This window comes from Neoarius graeffei, chromosome 5 (genome assembly GCF_027579695.1).
Source record: "Neoarius graeffei isolate fNeoGra1 chromosome 5, fNeoGra1.pri, whole genome shotgun sequence".
Lineage (NCBI taxonomy): Eukaryota > Metazoa > Chordata > Actinopteri > Siluriformes > Ariidae > Neoarius > Neoarius graeffei.
In genome coordinates, this window is record NC_083573.1 from 113,658,441 (window position 1) to 113,686,203 (window position 27,763).

The window sequence follows — 27,763 nt, forward strand, 5'->3', positions numbered from 1 at the left end:
TGTAAGATATGGATTAATTTCAGGAAAAACTTATGAAACATCACAGAACTACTTCAGTTCCATTTTCAACTGCTCTTTTGTCCAGCAGGGGGCAGCAAGAATTCAAGAATTTATAATCTGGTTGTGTGTGTGTGTGTGTGTGTGTGTGTGTGTGTGTGTTAATTAGAACCTTTTTGTCAATAATTATAAATCTGACTAATTAATTTTAATCGGGATTCACTGTATTTATATTAATATAATGTATTTAAATTCTACCAATAAAACACCACAAAATCACACTAATAAATGAGTTTGTTGTTCATTATCATCCTTTTCTAGCCCGTGTGTGTGTGTGCTTTGTGACAGCTGCTAATACCGTACATTTCCAAGACTCACTGAAGCACAAAATTTATCCATTTTGACTGACAGTTTCCATAACAACCTTCACACATCACAGCATTAGCCCCACCCCCTTTGTCATATCAGCAAATGTGCTTCATGATGATGTCACTGCACTGGCAGAACATAATTGGCTGGATAGTAGCCTTCCACTCCCCCATCTTTAACTCCACGAGACCAGCCCTGGTCATCTTCATCCTCCACCTTCAGAAACTCTTCCCCTTCACACACACATACACACACACCGAAGAAAAGATAAATTATCTTGTACACTTGTACATCTATAATCCAGGAAGGGGTGTGGGCGTGATCAGTTCAGAAGTGAGCATGGGCACCTGCTTTGAAAGACAGCTCATCCTCATCCTCCCCAGTGTAAGCATACAGAGCTCGAACACGCACTCCTCCAATCATTACACTGAGAGAGAGAAATCGAGGCTCTTTAGAGTTCCTGTCATGCAGGCCTATTCATAATTGCATGGTGAGTCACAAGGTACTTGAGAGCTACATGTGAGGGGGCGGAGTTTGTCTAAAACACATGTCTCAGTTATGCAAAATTCTGATTTTTATGTGATGCCATGCCGAGTGAGGAGCAGTCTTTTCTCCTGCACCACTGTCTGACAGTTCACACTGTAAATACTATGGAACGTCTTTCAAGGACAATATTAATTACATAAATATCTCATCTCATTATCTCTAGCTGCTTTAGACTGTTATTTTAAAGTGCTTTAATTTACCACTAAGACTATTCCTACAACAGTATACAGTGGATATAAAAGGTTTGTGCACCCCTGCTAACACTGCAGGGTTTTGGGTGTTAAAAATGAACTTAAGATACACGTCAGATCTTTTTCCCACTTTTAAAAGTCGACGGCCTTTCAATTTCATAAAATCGGTGAAATTTAGTTCCCACTGAAATGTGGTCATTGTGATATCTGTTTATTTCTGAAATATGTCACAAAATATCAGGCCATTCTGTGGCTGAGAAGTTATTTAATTGGAGGGGATTAAAGCAAATTATGTGCATGAAAGCGCTCGCTTCACACAGTCAAGCAGACAGAAGAAGTCCGTGTGCACATGCTCAGGTTTACCTTTAGATTAGATTAGATTAGATTAGATAGAACTTTATTGATCCCTTTGGGAGGGTTCCCTCAGGGAAATTAAAATTCCAGCAGCATCATTACAGATAAACAGAGAAAAGAAAAGAGAGAAAACTTCTAGATACATCAAGTATTTACATATACAAATATAAAAAAATAAGATATGGTATGAAAAAGGGCGGCATGGTGGTGTAGTGGTTAGCGCTGTCGCCTCACAGCAAGAAGGTTCGAGCCCCGTGGCCGGCGAGGGCCTTTCTGTGTGGAGTTTGCATGTTCTCCCCGTGTCCGCGTGGGTTTCCTCCGGGTGCTCCGGTTTCCCCCACAGTCCAAAGACATGCAGGTTAGGTTAACTGGTGACTCTAAATTGACCGTAGGTGTGAGTATGAATGGTTGTCAGTGTCTACAGTGCCTTGAAAAAGTATTCATACCCCTTGAACTTTTTCACATTTTTCCACCTTACAGTACAACCACAAACTTAAAGTTTTTTATTGAGATTTTATGTGATAGACCAACTCAGAGTAGCACAGAATTGTGAAGTGAAATGAAAATGATAAATGGTCTTCAAAATTTTAGACAAATAAATTCTGAAAAATGTGATGTGCATTAGTATTCAGCCCCCCTGCGTCAATACTTTGTAGAGCCACCTTTTGCTGCAATTACAGCTGCAAGTCTTTTGTGGTATGTCTCTACTAGACCCCGAAGCCGTTTGTTTTCAGGATAATGGCTGGCTGATGAAATTATTGGCTGGCTAGCTGACTCAGCCAAAACCTTAATGGCTGCTGCAGCCACCAAAATGTTTATGGCTACAAATGGCTGATACTGGACGTCACTGTGTGGCATATATCCGGGCGAACGGATCAAACAAATGGGGGGAATAAATAGCAAATTACCACAGGTCCCCTGGTCTCTTACTTCATTGTAAATATAAATCTAGCAAGATTGTAGTTCAATGCTAATAATAAGCTAATCTGGATTGTTCGAGGAAGGCATCTAGCTATCTACTCTCACTATCAATGACCAGTGAAGGACTGGCAGCTATCTTACTATGATGAAAGTAGAGTGGTGGAGTACTTTTTTTTTTATCAATCTCGAAGTATGTGAAACAAACAAACAAAAAAAAATACCTTTACACTTTCCCTCAGCAGTGGCAAAGAATGCAGCCATCTCGTCGATATCGGAGTCGATTGATGCTCTGGGTGGGTTCCCGGGTTCCCCAGTGTATCGTGGTAACGGTGTGAGGGGCGGGAAGCCAGACAGGTAGTCACAACGGCAAGCTTGTGGTGGCTCTCTGTGCTGTGATATCAGTTCTAAATCTCTACAGTGTATGCCTATACGTCTCTATTGTGTTACTACTGGTGTGTACAGTTGATCATGTTTGTGTCACTTTTCTTGTAGCTCATGATGTGGATAAACCCATTATTTGATGTACACAATTCTTAGTGGCTCAGCCAAATTTTATTAGATAGCGGCTCAAATTGGCTTACAAAATTATTGGCTGGCGGTGGCTCAAATTCTAAATGGAGGTTTTAGCGGCGCCTGGCGGCGGCTTCGGGGTCTAGTCTCTACCAGCTTTGCACATCTAGACACTGAAATTTTTGCCCATTCTTCTTTGCAAAATAGCTCAAGCTCAGCCAGATTGGATGGAGAGCGTCTGTGAACAGCAATTTTCAAGTTTTGCCACAGATGCTCAATGGGATTTAGGTCTGGACTTTGACTGGGCCATTCTAATACATGAATATTCTTTGATCTAAACCATTCCATTGTAGCTCTGGCTGTATGTTTAGGGTCATTGTCTTGCTGGAAGGTGAATCTCCTTCCCAGTCTCAAGTCTTTTGCAGCCTCCAACAGGTTTTCTTCCAGGATTGCCCTGTATTTAGCTCCATCCATCTTCCCATCAACTCTGACCAGCTTCCCTGTCCCTGCTGAAGAAAAGCATCCCCATAGCATGATGCTGCCACCACCATGTTTCACAGTGGGGATGGTGTGTGCAGGGTGATGAGCAGTGTTAGTTTTCTGCCACACATAGCGCTTTGCATTTAGGCCAAAAAGTTCAACTTTGGTCTCATCTGACCAAAGCACCTTCTTCCACATGTTTGCTGTGTCCCCTACATGGCTTCTTATGCCTGTCTTTCAACAATGGCTTTCTTCTTGCCACTCTTCCAAAAAGGCCGGAGTTGTGGAGTGTACAACTTATAGCTGTCCTGTGAACAGATTCTCCCACCTGAGCTGTGGATTTCTGCAGCTCCTCCAGAGTGATCATGGGCCTCTTGGCTGCTTCTCTGACCAGTGCTCTCCTTGCTCGCTCTGTCAGTTTAGGTGGACGGCCATGTCTTGGTAGGTTTGCAGTTGTGCCGTACTTTTTCCATTTTTGAATGATGGATTGAACAGTGCTTCTTGAGATGGTCAGAGCTTGGGATATTTTTTTATAACCTAACCCTGCTTTAAACTTCTCCAGAACTTTATCCCTGACCTGTCTGGTGAGTTCTTTGGTCTTCATGATGCTGTTTGTTCTTCAGTGTTCTCTAACAAACCACTGAGGCCTTCACAGAACAAGTGTATTTATGCTGAGAGTAAATTACACACAGTAGGACTCTATTAACTAATTAGACGACTTCTGAAGGCAATTGATTGCATTGGATTGTATTTAGAGGTATCAGAGTACAGGGGGCTGAATACTAATGCACACCACATTTTTCAGATTTTTATTTGTTTAAAATTTTGAAGACCATTAATCAGTTTCGTTTCACTTCACAATTATGTGCTACTCTGTGTTGGTCTATCACATAAAATCTCAATAAAAAAACTTTTAAGTTTGTGGGTGTAGGGTGGAAAAATGTGAAAGAGTTCAAGGGGTATGAATACTTTTTCAAGGCACTGTATGTGTCAGCCCTGTGATGACCTGGTGACTTGTCCAGGGTGAACCCCACCTTTCGCCCGTAGTCAGCTGGGATAGGCTCCAGCTTGCCTCCGACCCTGTAGAACAGGATAAAGCAGCTACAGATAATGAGATGAGATGAGAAGATATGAAAAATAAATGGCAGCTGGCATCCACAGTGTTGCATTACTGCCATCTACAGGCTTACCTTTGAGCGTGCACTGACAGTTCCATCATTCTGTCGCTAAACAAACAGCTGATCACACCGAGGTGCTCACTGAGCACCGATATTTATTAGTTTGGTCCTGCGTTTCCTTTCCTTCGTAGATATCATAACATCTTTTCTTCTCACTTTCCGTTACTGAAGTCGGTCTTTCACATTTCATTCACCCACTCGCGTCCTCCATTTTTCTCTCCTGTTTCAAATTTGTATCCCACAATGCCTTGTGTGAACGGGGAAAGCCCACCACGTGATGCATGATGTAGTATCTTGTATTGCATCATGGTGAAGCAGAAAAAATAGCAGAGAATTTAGGGCCACATGGCCCGAAATTCATCAATTGTTCTATTAAAAAAATAATAAAATAATAAATACAAATAAATAAATAAAATTGGAAGTCTCTGATTCGAATTCAGTAGCTTTCAGTCATTAAACAAAAATAATTGGGTGTCAGGTAAAATTCTTTTTATGACCTACACTTGAAAAGTCTGAAAGGCAATCTCACTTTAATGTGATTTAGTATAAATATGGAGGTGATGACAGGAAATCACGTCCACTGATTGGTCGAGAGATTCTGACTATTTCTTGATAATCACCTCGAGTGACTCGGCAAAATGGTGACCAATTGCTCCATCACCGTAATTGAGGAAGAATTACAAATGATGAAAGAAAATGCTGTTCTTAAAAGTACTACAGATGCTCCATAGTTTGGTCTAAATCTATTCAAAGTTAAGGTGGAATTGTGATTTATTTTACCAGTTTCAAAACAAAGTATTTTATGTGACTCGGTGTAGATAAGTGACACAAGTCTGCACCGAAAATTTATTACATTTGCATGAAGATTTTGAAGTTTGAAATAAATGATTTTTTTAACATTCTTCTTCTTTTTTCTTCTTCTTTTGGCTGCTCCCGATTAGGGGTCACCACAGCGGATCTTTCGTCTCCATTGCTCCCTGTCTTCCGCATCCTTCTCTACCACACCTGCCACTTTCATGTCCTTTCTCACCACATCCATGTATCTCCTCTTTGGCCTTCCTTATTTTCGTTTGCCTGGCAGCTCCATCCTCAACATTCTCCTTCCCACATGCTCTGCATCTCTTCTCAGGATGTGCCCAGACCATCTCAGTCTCATCTCTCTTAGCTTCATTCCCAAGCTCTCCACATGTGCTGTCCCTCTGATGTGCTCGTTCCTTATCCTGTCCAACCTTGTCACTCCCATCGCAAACCTTAACATCCTCAACTCCGCCACCTCCAACTTTGCCTCCTGTCTCTTCGTTAAGGGTACGGTCTCCAATCCATACATCACAGCTGGTCTCACTACTGTCTTATACATCTTACCTTTCACTTTTGCTGGGACTTTCCTATCACAAACAACTCCCGAAATCCTTCTCCAACTGCTCCACCCTGCCTGCACTCTCTTTCTCACCTCACTATCGCAGCCCCCATTTTCCTGCACAGTTGACCCCAGGTACTTGAATTCACCAACTTTACGTCTGCTCCTTGCATCTTTACTACACTCTCATCCCCATTCTCATTGATGCACATGTATTCTGTTTTGCTCCTGCTCACCTTCATTCCTCTTCGTTCCAATGCATCCCTCCATCTCTCCAAACCCAACTCAACCTCCTTTCTACTTTCACCACATATCACAATATCATCCGCAAACATCATGTTCCATGGCGACTCTTGCCTCACTTCGTCCGTCAAGCTATCCATCGCTATGGCAAACAAGAAAGGACTCAAAGCAGATCCTTGATGGAGTCCCACCTTCACCTTCAACCATTCAGTCATTCCAGCTGCACACCTCACTGCTGTTTCACTGTTCTCATACATGTCTTGCACCGCTCTAATATACTTCTCATTCACTCCACTCTTTCTCATACAATACCATAACTCATCTCTCGACACTATCATATGTCTTCTCCAGGTCTACAAACACACAATGTAGCTTTCTCTGGCCTTCCCTGTACTTCTCCATTAACACTCTTAAAGCAAAAATTGCATCCGATGTGCTCTTCCGTGGCACCGCGGCACGGTGGTGTAGTGGTTAGCACTGTTGCCTCACAGCAAGAAGGTCCTGGGTTCGAGCCCCGGGGCCGGCGAGGGCCTTTCTGTGTGGAGTTTGCATGTTCTCCCCGTGTCCGCGTGGGTTTCCTCCGGGTGCTCCGGTTTCCCCCACAGTCCAAAGACATGCAGGTTAGGTTAACTGGTGACTCTAAATTGAGCGTAGGTGTGAATGTGAGTGTGAATGGTTGTCTGTGTCTATGTGTCAGCCCTGTGATGACCTGGCGACTTGTCCAGGGTGAACCCCGCCTTTCGCCCGTAGTCAGCTGGGATAGGATCCAGCTCGCCTGCGACCCTGTAGAAGGATAAAGCAGCTACAGATAATGAGATGAGATGAGACAAAAACCAGGGGTGTGCAAACATTTTATATATCCATGGCGCTTGTCATACTGTATACTAGACTTCTATTAGATTTATTTCAATAAATCCTGCTATCTTCTCATTCATATCTCATTGTGTTAGTCTTTTATTTTTCAGTTTTAATCTTCATATTGTCCACTCAGCAAATATAATTTCTTTCTTTGGTCCACATTTTCTATCCCAGTTTTTTTTTTTTTTTTTTTTTTTTTTAGGAATTAAAGGAGGAATCTTTGGAATGAAGCTGGTTTGGATGACCAACTCTGAATACGGCTCTATGTTTCCAGTGATGATGATGATGATGATGACCTTACCTTTTTCCCTCCTCAATCTGTGGATGTGGTTTCTTTATGTGTTTCTGCTTCTGACAAGGAGGAACCCACTCCTACACACACACACACACACACACACACACACCATTACAAGCCTCTTTGTCAAGCTTCATTTTGGACCAAATATATTACACACACAAACCTGTAGTGTGGGCCAGCGTGTGTTCATTCCTGGACCATGGTTGTTTCTCCAAAAGTGCAAATCATCCTGCTCATTGATGGACATGAGTGTCTGTAACAGGTCACTGTACACAGCCTTTACACTGAAACAAACACACACACACAGGTTGTGTGTCCTTCTCTAATAAGACAATCTCATGATTCTGAATTGTGATTGGTCTCACACACACACACACACACACACAGTGTTTTTAGTTTACCTGTGATTGTTGGTGATGTCCAGATGTGTGTGTATGGACAGCAGTGTGTTTTTTAGAAAGCTGATCCTCTTTCTTTCCTGCTCCTGTGATTGGTCAAACACTAACTCCATTTCTTCCATATAGCGTGGAGTGTAGCTAGTCAGATCATCCAGAACCTTCATATAGTGTTCACGTGCCTACACATGTACAAACAACCATCATCATCATCATCATCATCATCGTGTGTGTGTGTGTGTGTGTGTGTGTGTGTGTGTCTCACGTGTTCTCTGTCCTGTCCCGCAATCTTTTTAGCCTGCTGGAGTTTGGTGAGTGCGTGTTCATTTTGGTTGGCCTTGTTTTTTGCCTGACATTCTTTATTCAACACATTCTGCTCCTTCTGACATGATTTATGATAGGCCTGCTTTGCTTTCTCCAGCTACACACACACACACACACACACACACACACACACACACACATTGCAGTCTTTTAGGAACAGTACATTAACATCTGTGCCATCTCCAGTCCTATCCTACCTCTAATAAAACATGAACATTTTTAAGCTCCTGTCCTGAATCGCAGTCTGTAATTACATGTTCTAGTTTGGTCCAATTTCTCTTTTTTTTCTTTTTTCTTTTTTTTTTTGGGGGGGGAGAGTCTAAACAGTGTTCAAAAGTATTGTTGTGTAATAATTGAAGACTAACTTGTGATATGCAATAAATAAATTAGCTGAGCAAAGTATCAACAAGAACAGTTACAGGTTCAGTGATTTTGTCCATCATATATAAAAATTTAAAAGGTTTTATGATTAAACAACTGGGAGAAAACTCATTTTTAATGGCCACTCAGTTATGATTTTCAGTGAGTAACAAAGAAGGTCTAACCGCTGATGATAATCACAGTATTTAGACACGTGTATCATGATGCTTGTTTGTTGACATTGGAGAGGCCAGCCACACATCTGTCTTATCTTTTAGCTGTTCTGTCATAGCTTGTCTTGTTGGAGCTCCTGTTTACACTCAGCCCACAGTGTGTACAGCTTCTTAAACCATGACAGTATAACAGCATCCACACATTACTCCTGAGATACCAGTGATCCTGACTCCTTCTGCCCTCCAGACCTGCCTGACCCATCCTGATACCACACTTCTGTTTGGAGCCTCATTCACCTGAAAATCATTCACCTGAAAACGGCTCTGCAGATCACCATGGGTTTAATGTGGATAGTACCACACAGACAATCTTAACATGGCTGTGGATGTTTGTCCTTGGATAACCTAAAGAGTGCACTTGCTCAGAACAGTTTACACTCAATTCTCCATCACTGACCCATTGATATCTTCAGTTATAGGCTACATCCACACGACAACGGCAACGAGATTTTATTAAAAAAAAAATATCGCGTCCACATGGGCAACGGATCAGTAAAATATCAGGTACATATGGCAATGCAACGCTTGCTGAAAACGATGCAATACACATGCCACACCTCTACGTGCGCTGTAAGACGGTCCCATCAGAGACACCAGAACAATAGAAGAAGTAGGACGCATGCGCATAAACCCCTTCTTCTACCCGGTGTGAAGCACTCTGAGGAACAAACACACAACAACAAGAAGAAGATGGCTGCGACTCCGCGAGGAAATCGTGCCTTCTGTGTGTACAAATTAGTTTTATTAGTGTGCATAGTTTTATATAACTTAATTTTCTTATTGTGTGTGAACATTTTGAAAAGCAGTCTTATCCAATAAAAAAAAGAAATTCAAGAAATGGTTCAGCTACTTGTTTATTTAAAAGAAAAGCTGTATACAAAAGTGAATGCAATGCAGTGGTTCATACAAAACAGCGAGAGTGCTGCTTTTTCTAGTCATGTGGTTGTGACGTCATCGTAAACAAATCCGTTCTACTCATCCAGACGACTTCACAACGGCGCCGTTGCCAGATTTTTCCACTCTGGAACCCGTTCTCAAAAAATATCGTCTTGGGGCACCCAAAACGCCGAAACGATAAACAATTTTATCAGATTCACCTGAATCCGTTGCCATGTGGACAGCCTCATAGATACAAGAAACTGATGCTTATACTCAAGTTCCAATTAACACACTTGGAAAACTTATAGAAGTGAGTTATTTATAAATCACACTATCTGTTATCACCCAGATGAAGATGGGTTCCCTTTTGAGTCTGGTTCCTCTGAAGGTTTCTTCACATTATAATCTTCACATTATAATCTGAGGCTTCCAGTTATACTTGCCTGCGATGCCTCACCCTACGGCGTTGGAGCAGTCATCTCCCACCGACTGCCCAATGGTGAAGAGCAACCCATAGCCTTTGCTTCTTGGACACTTAGTAAGGCAGAGCAAAATTATGCTCAGATTGAGCGAGAAGTGTTAGGAATCATATTTGGAGTCAGACATTTCCATTCATATCTGTATGGTCGTAATTTTACTTTGCTTACCGATCACTGCCCTTTAACAACTATATTAAGTCCTAGTAAAGCAATCCCGTCTATGGCTGCAGCAAGACTACAGCGATGGGCACTCTTACTGGCAGCACATGACTACACCATCAGGTACAGATGTGCATCTGACCATTGTAATGCAGACGGTCTCTCACATCTGCCTCTACCAGTGCAGCATGAAGAGAAACAAGGGACAGTTGACACTTTTCTGATTAATCACATTGAAAGTTTCCCGATCCATTGTAAGGATGTGAAAAGAGAAACTAGATCAGACACCACCCTCTCACAGGTTATGGAGATGGTGTCAACCGGTCACTTTCCATCAGCCAAGGACTCTGATGGTAGCCTGACACCGTATCTCACATGAAAAGATGAACTCTCAGTACTGCAGGGTTGTTTAATGTGGGGAAATTGAGTAATTGTTCCACCCAGGTTATGCCAGCATGTCCTAGAGGAACTCCATGTAGGACACCCTGGCGTGGTCAAGATGAAAGCTGTGGCAAGAAGCTATGTGTGGTGCCCAGGCCTAGATGTGCAGGTCAATCAAGGAGAGATGCAAGACTTGCATCTCTTGTCAAAGATGTCAAAAGAACCCTGGCCTCACACCGCTACACCCATGGCCCTGGCCCACAGCTCCGTGGCAGCGAATTCACATTGATTTTGCCGGACCTTTTGAGGGCCACATGTTTTTTTGTAATCACTGACACCCACTCCAAGTGGCCTGAAGTCATCTTGATGGACTCAACATCATCTGTAAAAACTATTGAAGTCCTCAGAGGTCTTTTCAGTCATTATGGAATACCAGAGGTCCTCGTTAGTGACAACGGGCCTCAATTCACATCAGAGGAGTTTGCCAACTTTTTAACATCGAATGGCGTTAAGCACAAACACTCAGCTCCTTTTCACCCCGCGATGAATGGCTTGGCAGAGCGTTTTGTACAGACATTTAAACACTCCCTAAAGTCATCTAGAGGAACAGCTTCTACCCAACGATGACTTGATGCCTTCCTACTGCAATACAGAAACACTCCCCATGCCACTACTAAAGAGACACCTGCCATGTTATTCCTCCATCGCAAGCTTCGCACTCGTCTTGATCTATTGAAACCGAGTGTGGCAGCAGTGGTAGATCAAGCGCAGGAGGCCCAACAATACTACTGGGACACACATGTGAAAGCCAGAACATTCAGTGTGGGTGATCCAGTTCTGGTTCAGGACTACCGGAAGGGGGAGGAAAAGTGGATGACTGGAACAGTTACATCTCAAGCAGGACCGAGGTCGTACCAGGTCGAAGTTGGATCGAAAAAGCAGTGGAAATGGCATGCAGACCAGGTGATGGCTTGCCAGCCCAGCATCGTACAGTCTACAGCTGACCCACAACCAACATCCACCACTGTCAGTCCGAGAGTGACAACTGACACAGGTGATATGCAAGAGACACCCCTCCCTGTCCCTGTAACAAGCTCACCGCCTCCAGGTCAGTCAGACACCACACACACTGACACCGCAACCCCACGACAGACATTTGACAGATATCCAAGACGGATCTGTAAACCACCAGATAAACTGAACCTGTAAACAGCTTGTTAATAAATTGTTTGGACTGTTCAGTTAGAGAGTGCTGTCTCAAGAAAGGGCACGATAATCCCTCGGCACACTCAAGGTGATGGGGCAGTCTACCCCCAACCTTAGTTAGGATATTGTTTAAAAAGAGAAAATTCCCACTGTACTGTTTGTTACAGATTTTTTAATTTAATACACCGAATTACATGTCATCTCTCAATACCTGTTTACCGGTATTCAGAGTTTTGTTAATAGCAGATAGCCTGACTGAATAAGAGGGGAGGAGTTGTGATGTATTGGCAATTTATGTTGGTCGCACCACACCAGTAGGGGATGCTCTCCTATGTACAAATGTATTGAGTTGTTCCGGGAAGAATAAACCAGTGTGAAATACAGCAACCAAGTGTGCAGAAGTGTCTGTGAGAACTGACATATTGATGTTAGTATATGGTGACTTAAACAGTAAATATCTTGATGAGATATAATATATACTATAATATCATCGCTCTTGGTGAAGTCTGACTCAATGCTGAGTCAGCAGTGCTCTCTTAACCAGTCAGAAGCTGCTGATAGCATAGAGCATTGTTCAATAATATTGATAAAGAAAATGATATTCAAGCAAATCGTTGGCTGTAGAATTACCGTATAATCAGTGCCCCCATGAGTACTGGAGCACTTGAGAAGTTCAGGGTTCTCTTTTTGTCTACATCATTGGGACTTCATTCAGAAATTCATGATGAATTATTGTTTTTGAGGAACATTTTAATGTTCCTTCAACAACTCTAAACTAAGCAGTCTTCATTGTTTGGTCATTTTATGCTAAAGGTGTGTAGTGTCATTTTGGGCCCTATTGATGCGTATACAGAATTTTTTATTAAAAGTTTTTTTTTTTTTTTTAAGTTCCTGATTTAAATACACTCAGTGACAGTATGTTATAAACTATCACACTCATGAACATCATTATGAGCTGTGTACTGAGTGTTAGAAACAAAATGACAAAAAACATTTATGGCCAAAAGTTATAAGAGGAAACATGACAAACAGGAAGATTCATATGTGTGGACTGATGATAAGGTGAAACAACTGCTGAAGGTGTGTGGCAGCGGGGGCGTGGCTGAGCGTCGGTTTGTGAATGGAGGGCAGAGTCGGGGAAGGTGAGTGGCCAAATCACTACACCTGCTGTCAATTAATGCGTGTCTGTGTGTCTCTTGCAGTGACGGCGCTCCATAAAAGGAGTAAGAGAGCAGAGGAGGAGAGTTTTGGGACCAGAACATGACGGTGTGTGTGTGTGTGACTGTCCCAATTGGGAAAGTATTGTTCTGAAAAGCCAAATAAAAAATCTGAACGCTAACAGCAGCCTGCTGTACTTCTGTGCTCCATCCACATCTGGGCAGCTTCTACAGTGGTGCCGAAACCTGGGAGTACAGAAGTACAGCAGGCTGTTGTTAACGTTCGGATTTTTTATTTGGCTTTTCAGCACAATACTTTCCCAATTGGGACAGTCTCTCTCTCACACACACACACACACACACACACACACACACACACACACACTCCATTGTGTTCTGGTCCCAAAACTCTCCTCCTCTGCTCTCTTACTCCTTTTATGGAGCGCCGTCACTGCAAGAGACACACAGACACGCATTAATTGACAGCAGGTGTAGTGATTTGGCCACTCACCTTCCCCGACTCTGCCCTCCATTCACACACCGCCACTTGGCCACACCCCTGCTGCCACAAGGTTTCACTTGAATACAGGTCGTTCTCCTGGTTCTAGTCCTAAATGTGTGCTCTCAGTGCAGGTTGTAGAGTCACACTGGTGGATTCAGGAGCAGTTCAGCACAGATCTGAGTCTGTTTCCTCCACATCAAAGTGTAATGATTAAAACAGTGAAATTAAACTGCAAACACATTATAAAATAACAAATAACAGTACACAAAACAACCTGATCAGCAGTTTCAAAAAAACAAGTCCTAGCAAATTCATAACACATGCTAGAGTTTTAATTTTTCTGTATCATTGTAGACTTTCATTTTCATTGATGCAAAATGACATTTTCATGTGAACAGGGAGCCAAAACACAGACTTTTTTTTTCTTTTTCTTAAAATATCCATAATGGGGGCAGGGCAAATTATTGTGTTTCAAACCTATGTTCACCTTCTTGAGTTTTTTGATCCAGGGTTTCTGAGCATGTGCAAATGCTTTCTTCAGGTCATGTGACTCACGAAAACCACAAAACATCTTCCTCTGAAATGCATCCTCCTGCCAGGAACGAATATGTGGTCCATCCTCCGAAACAAGGGAGTTAGAGATAGATGCGTGCAGAATGGACAGACGCTCAGTGGAGGAGAAAAAACACTGCCATCCCCTCAAGAGGGAACCATACATCGGTCCTAAAAGGGGGAGAGAGAGAGAGAGAGAGAGAGAGAGAGAGAGAGAGAGAGAGAGAGAGCATAGTGTGTTCTGCATAGCATGCATGTAGAGTACAAACATATACAGTGGATATAAAATAGTTTATGCAGCCTGTTTACACAGCGCATATTTCTAGGATGTAAAAAATTTAACCAAGATAAATTGTCAGAGCTTTTTTTTTTTTAAGCAATCAACAAAATTGCCTAGCATGGGACTTAGAGTCCCGTTCACATTTTCCTCTTTGGGTAGTCCTATGTATTCTGTAATTTTCCTTTCATTGATACCCAATAAAGTTGAAAAAAAATTCAAGTGAAAGACAAATAGAAACATTTTAGGAAAAAAAAAAACTTACAGTTACCTGGTTGCATAAGTTTGCACACCCCTTAACTAATACTCTATTAAAGCTTCTTTTGCTTGTAATACAGCACTCAGCGTTTTCGACAAGAGTCTAACAACTTAAGATAAGCTTCACTGATTTAGTGTCGATGAAATTCACATGTTGCAGCAGCTCCAAAGTAGAAAAAGAGAGTAAAAGAGAGCATAATTAAAATGAGAAAAACACAGTGCATAATAGAAATACATACATGCATCCTAAAAACACTCCATATGTTGATTAGTGCAGACAGAATGCTATCTAACAATTATTGCACAGGGATGAAACATCAGATAAATATTATGGATAAATAAGTGACAACAGATAGACAAATTAAGTAATCCATCTGTCCATCCATAACCACTTATTCTGTGCAGGGTTGCAGGCAAACTAGAGCCTATCCCAGCTGACTATGGGCGAGAGGTGGGGTACACCCTGGACAAGTCACCAGATCATCACAGGGCTGACACACAGAGACACACAACCATTCACACTCACATTCACACCTACGGTCAATTTAGAGCCACCAATTATCCTAACCTGCATGTCTTTGGACTGTGGGGGAAACCGGAGCACCTGGAGGAAGCCCACACAGACACAGGGAGAACATGCAAACTCCACACAGAAAGGCCCTCGCCGGCCACTGGGCTCGAACCCAGAACCTTCTTGTTGTGAGGCAACAGTGCTAACCACTACACCACCTTGCATCCCCAAATTAAGTAATATTACTGAAATATGTTGCCTGAGGTGTCACGGTGGTTTAGTGATTATCACTACAGTGTCATATAATGTTAATATCATATCGGACCCTGTTAAAACAGAGTCCTGCTGACACTCAAAAGGACCTCAGTCTCCACAGCATATGGAGGCCTTTTTTTGTACAGGGCATCAGTGTTGTCTGACCAGTCCAGTTTATTATTGAGATGAACACTCAGGTATTTGTATGTTCCCACCCTCTCAATATCCAATCCCTGGATGTTCACTGGTGTAGTTAGGGGCTTCTTCCTGCAAAAATCTAGCACCATCTCTTTTGTCTTGCTGGCATTTATGTGAAGGTGATTCAGCTCACATCATTTGTCAAAGTTCTTGATGAGCTCTCTGTATTCTTGTTCATGCCCCTCGGACATGTATCCAGTGTTGGCTGTATCATCTCAAAACTTCTAGATGTGACAGTTGCCCATGATGTAACTGAAGTCCAATGTGTACAGGGTGAACAGAAAGGGAAAGAGTACTGTACCCTGCTGCAAACCACCACATCAGAGACACAATCATGCAGCCTCACATACTGTGGTCTGTTGGTGAGGTAGTCAATGGTCCCTGCAGCTACGTGGTAGTATACCCCCACTACCTCTAGCTTCCCCCTGAGCAATGGTGATTGAATTATGTTGAAGACACTTGAAAAGTCAAAAATCATGACCTGCACAGTGCTCCCAGGCTTTTCAAGGCATGAGATGGATCTGTGCAGCAGGAAGATAACTGTGTCATCCACCCCAAAGTCTGATTGATAGGTGAATTGCAGGGGACCTAGCCTTTGTCTTACCAGCAGTTGAAGGTTGTTGAGTATGATCCTTTCCATGGTCTTCATCAGGTCAGAGGTTAAAGACACCAGTCTGAAGTCGTTGGGCTCCCTGGGGTGTACAGTCTTTGGAACCAAAATCACACAGGAAGTGTTCCCATATGGACTGGAACTTGCTTTAGATTAAGGCCCTGTCCACACAGCAATGGATTCAGGTGACTCCGATACAATTGCTTATCGTTTCGGCCTGGCGTCCACACGGCACCGGCATTTTGGGTGCCCATAACGCAATCTTTTTGAGAACGGGTTCCAGAGTGGAAAGATCTGGCAACGTTGCCGTTGTGAAGTCGTCTGGATGAGTAGAACGGATTTGTTTACAATGACGTCACAACCACATGACTGTGAGTGCTTCACGCCGGGTAGAAGTGTAACAAACTCGATGCGAGTTGTCAACAAATCCTATAACTTGGTTCATGAAACACACAAAATATTTTCACTGTGAATATTTATTGTGTAATGGTGCAAAGTGAGAGAGAGAGAGAGAGAGAGAGAGAGAGAGAATAGCCCTTAGGGCAGAGTCAATCCCGCCAGCAAAAATAGGGAAAAAAAGGAGCGATCTCACCTCTTCAGATGTTGGTTTAAGTCCGACAATACATTCCTCAAAAAGGGCGTAGAAGAACAAATTAATCCATCAACGTGTAGCATTCAATTTATTCCGGACCATTAAAGATGCCGCCTTCCGCGTAGAATCATACATCATCCTCGCCGCCATATTGGATAGGTCAAAGCGGAGAATAAAGATTAGCTGCGTTTAACTGTACCAACAGGTTTGCCGTCCAAACGAGATCACATGGGATTACCTTTCACAGGTGAGAAACAACAAATTAATCCATCAACGTGTAGCATTCAATTTATTCCGGACTATTAAAGACGCCGCCTTCCGCGTAGAATCATACGTCATCCTCACCGCCATATTGGATAGGTCAAAGCGGAGAATAAAGATTAGCTGCGTTTAACTGTACCAACAGGTTTGCCGTCCAAACGAGATCACATGGGATTACCTTTCACAGGTGAGACTGGAAAAATACTTTTCATTGTATTTGGTCATTATAATGTAATTTTACAAACAGATTTTCCTGACTTTGTGGCTAATATGAAGTCTCGCGCATAATAGTTTATGCGCATGCGTCCTTACTTCTTCTATTGTTCTGGTGTCTCCGAAGGGACCGTCTTACAGCGCCCCTAGAGGTGTGGCATGTGTATTGCATCGTTTTCAGCAAGCGTTGCGTTGCCATATGGACCTGATATTTTACTGATCGTTGCCCACTTGGACACGATATAAGGCTCAGATTGAAAATTTGCTGAATCACCTTATAGAATTGGTCTGCGCAGTCCTTGAACAGTCTTGAGCTAATGACATCTTGACCTGTGTCCTTTCCTGCCTTGATCCTCCTAGCACAAAAACTGTTCTCACAAACAGAGAGAGAGAGAGAGAGAGAGAGAGAGAGAGGTACTGAGGAAGAGAGAAGTGGAACGACTCATGAAGCAACATGGTTGTAGATCAGAAAAATGTCGGCTAGAAAGTGAAGAGAAGCAGGAAGTGATTCAAGGTAGAAAGGCTCACAGACCTTAGATGCCATAGATGGAGATATTTGAATTTGTGCTGGTCTTGGAAAAAAAGAATGTCAAGGACACAAACATCACACCTCTGTTCTGCCATGCCAGATGTCCCTTTTACATGGACATTGATTTGGCTCGGTTACTACCAATCATTCTGGCTCAGATGTGGAACAATACAGACCCCCCCCATTCCATATTTGGACATTTTATACAGAATGTTAGGCAGAATAAAGACTTAAAAATTCCACCTTGAATAGGCTGTAGAAAAGGGAGTATTGAGAAGGGAATGGAGTGGAGTGGAGTGGAGTGGTGTGAATTGGGTGCAGTTGAGGTTTTGGATGCTCGGGGGGATAGAGGGGGAAGGGGTGTGCAGTACACAGAGAGAGTGTAAAAAGGATGTTAGCTGGTCTGCACTCCAGTTTATGAAGGTAGGGGTGGGATCAGAGCTGAATCTGTTGAAAAACTGGTTCAGTTAATTTGCCCATTCCAGGTCCCCAGGTTCAGGGCCCTTGCCACTACCTTTGCTTTGTCCCAAGATTGTTTTTAGTCCTCTCCATACCTCTCTTGCATTGTCAAGTCAAGTTTATTTTTTATAGCGCTTTTAACAACAGACATTGCTGCAAAGCAGCTTTACAGAAAATTAAAGACTTTAAACACGATCTAAATTTATCCCTAATTTATCCTTGATGAGCAAGCCTGTGGTGATGGTCGTGAGGAAGAACTCCCTCAGACAGCATGAGGAAGAAACCTTGAGAGGAACCACACTCAAAAGGGAACCCATCCTCGTCTGGGTGATAACAGATAGCCTGATTATAAATAACTTGGTTCTATAACTGTGTCCTATAGAGTCACAAAGTACAACTGTGTAACCAGGAAATTCATTATAGTTTACCAGGAAGTCTGTTTTGTTGAAGTTATCAACTGTTCATTGATGGAGACTTGAGTGCAAATCTGTTCATGACAACTGCAGTCCTAAAGTTATCATGTCAATTGTAATCCTCAGCCATCACAGCAAAACTGTAAGTTTCTTTCTCTCTCTTTCTCTCCCCCCCCATCTGTCCCTCTGAGTTACATGTTGGTCCTGGGATTGAGATGCTGGCCTCTTCTGCCCCTCGGACTTGCTTGATCCATCCTGGTGCCCTGTGTCTGGTTAGAGTTTTATCGCATCGCTCCTGTGGAGGACGGCCCCATGAGGACAGTTGAGGGTTATACCTGGAGGACGCTCTGGACTCTTACAGTAATGCTTTTATGGCTGAGGACTACAGTTGACTTGCTAACTTTAGGACTGCAGTTATCATGAACAGTTTTGCACTCAAGTTTCCATCAATGAAGAGTTTATAACATCAACGAAACTGACTTCATGTTAAAACTGTTAATGTTATAGTCATGCTGTCTGTTGTTGCCCAAATGAGGATGGGTTCCCTTTTGAGTCTGGTTCCTCTCGAGGTTTCTTCCTCATGTCATCTGAGGAAGTTTTTCCTTGCCACCGTCACCACAGGCTTGCTCATTGGGGATAGATTAGGGACAGAATTAGCTCATGTTTTAAGTCGTTCAAATTCTGTAAAGCTGCTTTGCGACAATGTTTATTGTTAAAAGCGCTATACAAATAAACTTGACTTGACTAAGTGTCCAGAATCTTCTTCCAAGTGTGAATTTCAACTGTCCATATGGGGCTGTGCTCCACAGGAGTCAAGTCAAGTCAAGTTTATTTGTATAGCACTTTTAACAATAGACATTGTCACAAAGCAGCTTTACAGAAAATTAAAGACTTTAAACATGAGCTAATTTTAACCCTAATTTGGGAGCAATGGGATTAGACTCCGGTCAGACATAGGGCATCAGGTTGAATCAGGCAGGTCTGAGGGTCAAAGATGTTAGCATCACTGGTGTCTCAGGATTGACATGTAATTCGACAGCGAGATGGGGGAGAGAGAGAGAGAGAGAGAGAGAGAGAGAGAGAGAGAAACAGGTTATTAGGTATGCCTAGTGTCACCTAATGAGTAAGAACAGTATAAGTTTTGCGCAGAGTGCAAGCAGGGACTCTGGCAAGACTAAATATGACAGCATAACTAAAAGGGAGAGTTAAGTCAAGTTTATTTTTATAGTGCTTTTAGCAATAGACATCATTGCAAAGCAGCTTTACAGAATTTTAAAGACTTTAAACATGAGATAATTTTATCCTTAATCTATAATAAGCAAGCCTGTGGTGACAGTGACAAGGAAAAACTCCCTCAGATGACATGAGGAAGAAACCTTGAGAGGAACCAGACTCAAAAGGGAACCCATCCTCATTTGGGTGATAACAGACAACATGATAACATTTTTAACAGTTTTAACATGAAGTTTGTTTCATTGATGTTATAACTCTTCATGAGCCAGAAGGTAACACAGACATGAGGAGCCCTGGGACATAAAGCCACAGCCACTCTACCATCAACAAACCTGAGTGAACATGTGAGAGTGGGGGGGAAACAGCATCCATACATCCCAGTTTACCAAAACACTCTATGCCTGAGAACCCTCCAGATCTACTCTTTTACCTCATAAACACCATTAACAAAAGGCTTGACTAAACAGATATGTTTTCAGTCAAGAATTAAACACAGACTGTGTCCCGAACACTATTTGGAAGGCTGTTCCATAACTGTGGGATTTGTAAGAAAAGGCTCCGCCCCCTGATGTAGCCTTCACTATATGAGGTACCAACAGATAGCCTGTACCTTTTGATCTAAGTAGGCGTGGCGGATAATAAAGGACCAGAATTTTGCTTAGGTACTGTGGCACAAGAACATTCTGTGCTTTAAAGGTCAATAGTAGTATTTTATAATCAATGCAAAATTTGATTGGGAACCAATACAGTGTGGATAAGACAAGGGTGATGGGGTCATATCTTCTACTTCTAAGCAGGACTTTCGCTGCTGCATTTTGAACTAACTGGAGCTTGTTTATGCACTTATTGGAACATCCAGACAGTAAGGCATTACAATAATCCAAAATAGAGAGAAGAAAGGCATGAACTAGTTTTTTCTGTGTCATGAAGTGACATTATATTTCTTATCTTAGCAATATTTCTGAGATGAAAGAAAGCTATCCGGGTAATGTTATAAATATGAGTTTCAAAAGAAAGACTGGAGTCAATGATCACACGGAGGTCTTTTACTGCTGCATATGAAGAAACAGAAAGGCCATCCAGAGTTACTGTGTAATCAGAAAACTTACTTCTAGCTGCATGTGGTCCTAGAAGGAAGTTCATAACCATCCAGTGTCTAATGTCCTTTACGCATTCCTCAATTTTATTAAGCTGGTGTCTCTCATCTGGCTTTGCAGAAACATACAGCTCTTTGTCATCAGCATAACAGTGGAAGCTAATACCATGTTTATGAAAAATATCACCCAGAGGTAACATATATAAAGAAAAAAAGCAGTGGGCTTAAGACAAAACCTTGTGGAACACCAAATTTTACCTCAGTCTGTTTCGAAAAATCACCATTTACAAATCACCAAACTGATGACAATCAGTTAAATAAGACCTGAGCCAGGAGAGAGCCATTCCCTTAATTCCCACAACATTTTCTAGTCTATCCAGGAGAAAGGAATGCTCAATGTTGTCAAAGGCTGCACTAAGGTCAAGCAATACAAGCAGGGAGACCCTGATCAGATTCCAACAGTTGGTTGATTACTACTTTAACCAGCTATGATGTGGTCTAAATTCTGACTGATATATTTCCATCCATCCATTATACATAACTGCTTATCCTGTGAAGGGTTGCAGGCAAACTGGAGCCTATCCCAGCTGACTATGGGCAAGAGGCAGGGTACACCCTGGACAAATCACCAGATCATTGCAGGACTGATACATGGAGACAAACAACAATTCATGCTCACACCTATGGTCAATTTAGAGTCACCAATTAACCTAATCTGCATGTCTTTGGACTGTAGGGGAAACCGGAACATTCCCATGCAGAGATGGGGAGAATGTGAAAATGCCACACAGAAAGGCCCCTGTCGGCCATAGGGCTCAAACCCAGAACCTTCTTGCTGTGAGGTGACAGTGCTAACCACTACACCACCTTGCCACTTTGATACATTTCATGGATGTTATTCCTATGCAGATATGAGCATAACTGCTGTGCCACAGCTTTTTCTAGGATCTTGGAGATAAAGGGGAGGTTTGATATTGGCCGATAATTGGACAGCTGACAGGGGTTGAGGTCAGGTTTTTTAATCAGGGGTTTGATAACTGCTAGTTTAAAGGATTTGGGTACATAGTCAATCCTAAGGGAAGAATTTATTATTCTTAGAAGAGATTCTATTGCTTCTGGTATTATCTGTTTGAAGAGTCATGTAAGTAAGGAATATAGTACATAAGTTGAAGATTTTGATGTGGAAATTAATGAAATTAGTTTGGTTTGTCTAAGGGGAATAAAACATTTTAATTGCTGATGTGATAGTTATATTGTTAAGTTTAAATTTTTTTGTTGAATATTTTCAATTTTGTCATTGAAAAAAATTCATGAAATTGTCGCTACTACATATTGCAGGTGTGTATGTGTCTCTAGTGGTCTTTTTCCTAGTTAATTTTGTACAGTATTAAATAAGAATCTAAGATTATTTTGTTATTCTCTATTAGGGTGAAAGATACATTGATCTAGCAACACTTAGAGCCTTTCTATACTTCAGGATGCTCTCCTTCCATAGAGTCCAAATATCCAGATTAGCTGTACTACTACCTAATCTCATTTCAGATCACATACTGCTACTGTGGATGTTCCAGTCCAAAATTGCCTGTGTACACAGGTGGATCCACTGGCTACAGGAATTCAATAACCAGCACAGCACTAAAATGCTGAAGGCCTTTCTCAGTTTCCTGGTACTCAGTGCTAACACTATGATGCCAAAGCCAATAGGAGACCCTGTCACATGTGTGAGGATCCCAAACTACATGTAATGAGTACAGTGACACCCTGGATAGATCTCAAGTCCACAAACACCCACAAATGAAGGGCAATTATGGCTCTCACAGCCATATGAAGTTCATATGAAGCAGAATAACAATAAATAACAATACATAACAATAAATAACAAATAACAATAAATAACAATAAATCAATCTGCAGACACCAAGAAGATAAAATGATGCATGTAGAAATTGTTATAATTGATGGCACAGCTGATCACTGAAACCAAGATTTACAAAATCACAGACTGCACAGATTCCTCACCTTTCATTTCCTGTTTGTCTCAACAAGTAAATGTACCTCTTTTAGTATTAAATCTAGAAAGCTGTTGCAGAAACAAAGTCCAAGCCTTCTTCTTATACCACAGCAATTTGCCAAAAAAATCAAATTTTTATTGTTTGAATAATGTTATCATAATTTCCGAATCAGAAATACATTATTGCCTATGCATTTCGCACACAGGAATTGACTCGGTGGTTAAGATGTTGGCTTGCTGATTGGAAGGTTGAGAGTTCAAATCCCAGCACCACCAAGCTGCCACTGTTTGGACCTTGATCAAGACCCTGAACCCTCAACTGTATAAAGGAGAAAAAATGTAAATTCTCTGGACAAGGGAGTGTGCCAAATGCCATAAACGTAAAAGCTAGTTGATCGGTCAGATGAGGTGCTGTCTGGACCAGCTGCTTTCCTGATGTTCTGCTTGCTGAAAAGCTTGTAAACATCCTTGTGATGGTTGAGCGGGGGGAAGATGGTGGGTGATAAGGTGTGACTCTTTTCTCTTTGGTGTGAAGTTGGAGGGGGAGGAGGCCTTCAATGTTTGGCCCTTGTGGTCTCAGGTGTCCAGTGCTAGCTGATTGTTTTAGTGGCCTTAGGCCCTGTCCACACGGCAACGGATTCAGGTGAATCTGATAAAATTGTTTATCGTTTCGGCCTGGCGTCCACACGGCACTGGAGTTTTGGGTGCCCCAAAACGAAATCTTTTGAGAACAGTGAAAAAATCTGGCAACGGCGCTGTTGCGAAGTCGTCTGGATGAGTAGAACGGATTTGTTTACGATGAAGTCACAACTACATGACTGTCAGTGCTTCATGCCGGGTAGAAGTGTAACGAACTCGATGCGAGTTGTCAACAAATCCTATAACTTGGTTCATGAAACACGCTTACAAAATATTTTCACTGTGAATATTTATTGTGTAATGGTGCAAAGTGAGAGAGAGAGAGAGAGAGAGAGAGAGAGAGAGAGAGAGAGAGAATAGCCCTTAGGGCAGAGTCTTTAGTCCAAACACTGCGGAAGCAGTACCAAACCGAGCACCGCCCATGCGCTTTCCAAAAACAAAAACAATCCCGCCAGCAAACATAGGAAAAAAAAAGGAGCAATCTCACCTCTTCAGATGTTGGTTTAAGTCTGACAATACATTCCTCAAAAAGGGCATAGAAGAACAAAGTAATCCATCAACGTGTAGCATTCAATTTATTCAGGACCATTAAAGAATTCTGGAGGATATCAGAATGTTGGCGTACCGGCTTCCATCTACCCCCGTTCATTCCTCTTTCCACGTCTTTCATTTTACGCTACTGATTAATAATCAAAACTTTATGTGGCTAATGCTAAATGCTACAGAAGAAGGGGTTTATGCACATGCGTCTACTTCTTCTATTGTTCTGGTGTCTCCGATGGGACCGTCTTACAGCGCACGTAGTGGTGTGGCATGTGTATTGCATCATTTTCAGCAAGCGTTGCATTGCCATATGAACCTGATATATTACTGATCCGTTGCCCATGTGGACGCGATATTTTAAAAAAAAAAATCTCGTTGCCGTTGTCATGTGGATGTAGCCTTAGACTCCTCCAGTTTGCTTTTATCTGTGGGTACAAGTATGATCATAGTATGGTCCAAGAGGTACATGTGTGAAGTGACAGGATGCCCCTTTCATGGTGGTGTGCAGATGATCAAGGGTCTTTTCTTCCTCAGTAAGACAGCTGATAATATTTAGACAACTTATGTGTCATTTTACTGTGAATGAAACTGGCCATCAGAAAAATCACACTGTTGGGAAATTTATTTTCCAGATCAGTGACCATGATCAGCCAGTTACTGCTGCACTAACAGTGCATTAGCCTGAGGTAGAATATAGACTCCAACCAGGATCACAGAATGAAATTCCCTTGGTAGGTAGAAGGGTGAATTAAAAGAGCTTCCAGGTTTGAGGAACAGTGTTAAAATTGTGGAAACATCAGTGCACCAGCTGTTGTTGATGTAGCAGCACATGTCACATCCACATGACTTATCACACTGTGTGTTGTTTTGATATGCACCGAACAGCTGTTATCCCATTAAGGTGAAGAGCTGTATCAGGTTTGCTTCAGTTTAGCCATGATTCTATGAGGCAAAATGCTGAGATGCAAGCACAAGTCCTTGTTAGATCTAGCAAGTAGTGCAAGCTCATCTATCTTGTTAGCAAGGGTGTGCACATTGGAGAGATTTGCTACCAGTGAGCTAATGCTCCTCCTCACTTGCCTATGTACTGTCTGTGTGAGCATGTTTGCCACCCAGCGTTGTGGCTTACCTTCGGTTGATGATCTAAAGGCAAATCATCCACTTCACACACAAAAACAGGTGTTAGCTCTGGTGGTAAGTTGTCCTTTATTTTCAGAAGTTAATCTAGTGAAAAACTAATTTTTCCTTCTATAGTTACTTATGTCGTGGAATGTTGGCAAAACAAGAAAGTTCCTGTGCTCACTTATATTATTCCCTCACCAGCCTCTCTTTTTTCTTTCTTTCTGAAGTTGATAAGACAAAAACACAGCTTGCCATGCTGCAGAGAAACCACAACGCATAAGCTCCTCTGCCCTGAAGATGTCAGAAAACATAAAATTAAATGAAACACCTTCCATAAATATTAAATAAATTTCTCCATACAAAAAACTTCACCATATCAAGGATTACACATTTTTAACCAATTTCTCTGGAGCATCCACCACAAGTCCCTGTGAACAAGCTCTTACTATAGAGACAATAGCATATTAGAACAAGTACATCAATATAAAACTATGATTTGCAGCTGCACTACTGACAGAGCTGCTGTTATAGAGGATGTGCAGTCACGTGACCTGTCTGTGTTTACTCTGCCATATTGGACGGCTTCAGGATTGTTTACCTTGCATGAGCGTAATGGATCCAGGGAGTAATCCCCAAGAAAATTCGGAAAATACCCCATCTACATCGCGCGATAACTTGTCTAAGTTTGTTCAGCATCTTGAAGGTGACGTGAGGCAGCGTTATGTGGAAAAGTGTTCCAGGTTGGGGATTGCAGATCCGTACAACTTGCCGCAATCCTTGTTCAGGGAAATTCGGAGCTGCGGTGCCGGCGATTTGCCCGATCTGGCCTACCATGACATTTACAATTTTACCGTGAATCGTGTTACACTGGCAAAGCCCTCAAAGCTTACAAAAGCCTGGAAGCTTATAAATATTTTGTTGTGGGATGGGTATCCCAACTATACCTCTGGAAGGTTCCGAAGAAGAAGTCTACTAAGGTTCTATTTGATAACCTCACGGGTAAGTGGCATTAAGACGTTTATCATAAAGAGACTATGCAGGACGTTTTATCGTTTTAAACAGTAAATCAGAAAGCTGTGCACGTTTTTGCGGAAGCTGCGCAAATGTGCGCGGCTTTCTGATTTACTGTTTTCTTCTCATACTTCCTATGTTTCATGGACTGTAACTGCATTTGCTTATTTAGTAATTTTAATACAGAATTTACTCTGATGAAATTATTCAGACACTCCAACGCCCCCCCTAAAAAAAAAATCGGATCTGCACGATTCAGCCGTGAAAATCCGCCAAAAGGTGTGCCGTTTGCATCCCTGTTTAAACTCCTAGGTTAACCAACTTTAACCGGCTAATGATGCTCGGTGGTCGGTCAAGATTTTTTTTAGTTTTCGCCATCCCTACTATGGATTGGCCTTTCAAAGGCATATATGAGCCAAAAAGACAAAACATTGTCATAGACTAGGCCAGGGTAGTAGGGCTCGGCATAGCCATTTTAAACGTTAGAGATCAAGCGGACTGACGGCCACAAAGACTGTACTGCCTAGTTTCTAAGTACGCAGTTATCATTCAATCCGAAAATCAACTTAACAGATGTACTCGGAGTATTGAATTAGAAGATTACACCTACCTGATATGAAGTGTTCACTACAAATTCAGCTGGTAGAACTGGGGTTCCAGTTTTCTCTTCGCACAGCGGACACCCATTTTGCGCGTCTCTCCTCGTCTGCGGGGAATCTATAAAATGACACGCCCTCCTTTTGGCCCTGTCTATTGGTACAACCAAATGCTGAACAAGATATAACCATTCTCGAAAGATCTACTCCCACACACTTGATAATTAGAACGGGTTCGTCTAAGTTCTATGCGCGGCCACGCCGTCCAAGATGGCAGATAAACAAATATCACGTGACCTCGTGACGTTACGTGCACGCTCTATACACAGCAAAATCCCCAGTGTTGAATTAACACCCAGAGTGTTGATTTAACACCCTACTGTGTTTATATAGGTCCAACTGGACACAAATTAACTCTGAAAGTGTTAATTCAACACTGAGGAATTTGCTGTGTAGAGAATTAATCAGCACCTTCTGACCAATCACAATCCAGAATTCAACAGCCACAAGGTGGAATAAAACATGTGTGGTCTGTAAGTGTGGACTTACTGGAGTCAGTTATTTTTTTCCACTTTTTGCTCCACTCAGCGAGTTGTTGAGCGTAGTGTTTCTCCACTCGAGCCCGGTCTTTAAAACAGTCCACAATGACATCACACACCTGGAATGAGTCCTGGGTCCTGTGCACTGTACAGGCATAGTTACCCGGCTGAAACACACACACACACACACACACACACACACACACACTTTTGAAAAACAAGCAAGCTCATAACAGGAACTGTCAATGTCTTTATAATGTTGTAACTGTCAGTGGTGATTACGAAGAGCAACACACACACACACACACACACACACACACAGAGCGAGAGAGAGAGAGAGAGACTAAAACACAATTTTCTCACCATCCAGAAGCTGAGTTTGTTGCTTTCATCCTGCATCTCTGCCATGGCTGCAGCTTCACACACTTGAAGAAAGTGTGTGAGAGTTAAAGGACGAAGGGACGAGTG

The 27,763-nt window shown here is 42.2% G+C and overlaps 1 protein-coding gene across 4 annotated transcripts; it reads right to left on the reverse strand.

Moving 5' to 3' along the window:
* Positions 1 to 27,763, reverse strand: zgc:91999 (uncharacterized protein LOC445104 homolog). 4 transcript variants are annotated; one of them, XM_060920773.1, is made up of 9 exons: positions 27,659 to 27,763; positions 27,306 to 27,462; positions 13,865 to 14,100; positions 7,963 to 8,118; positions 7,704 to 7,879; positions 7,466 to 7,586; positions 7,306 to 7,376; positions 714 to 793; positions 1 to 599 (listed from the first exon to the last, which is right to left on the reverse strand). In XM_060920773.1, exons 1-9 carry the CDS (start codon positions 27,701 to 27,703, stop codon positions 487 to 489), a joined length of 1,155 nt encoding a protein of 384 aa, XP_060776756.1. In that variant the 5' UTR covers positions 27,704 to 27,763; the 3' UTR covers positions 1 to 486. The 4 variants fall into 4 exon arrangements, with proteins under 4 accessions (XP_060776756.1, XP_060776758.1, XP_060776759.1 ...); XM_060920775.1 differs by lacking the exon at positions 13,865 to 14,100 and adding an exon at positions 26,771 to 26,877; XM_060920776.1 differs by lacking the exons at positions 27,306 to 27,462; positions 27,659 to 27,763 and adding an exon at positions 26,771 to 26,973.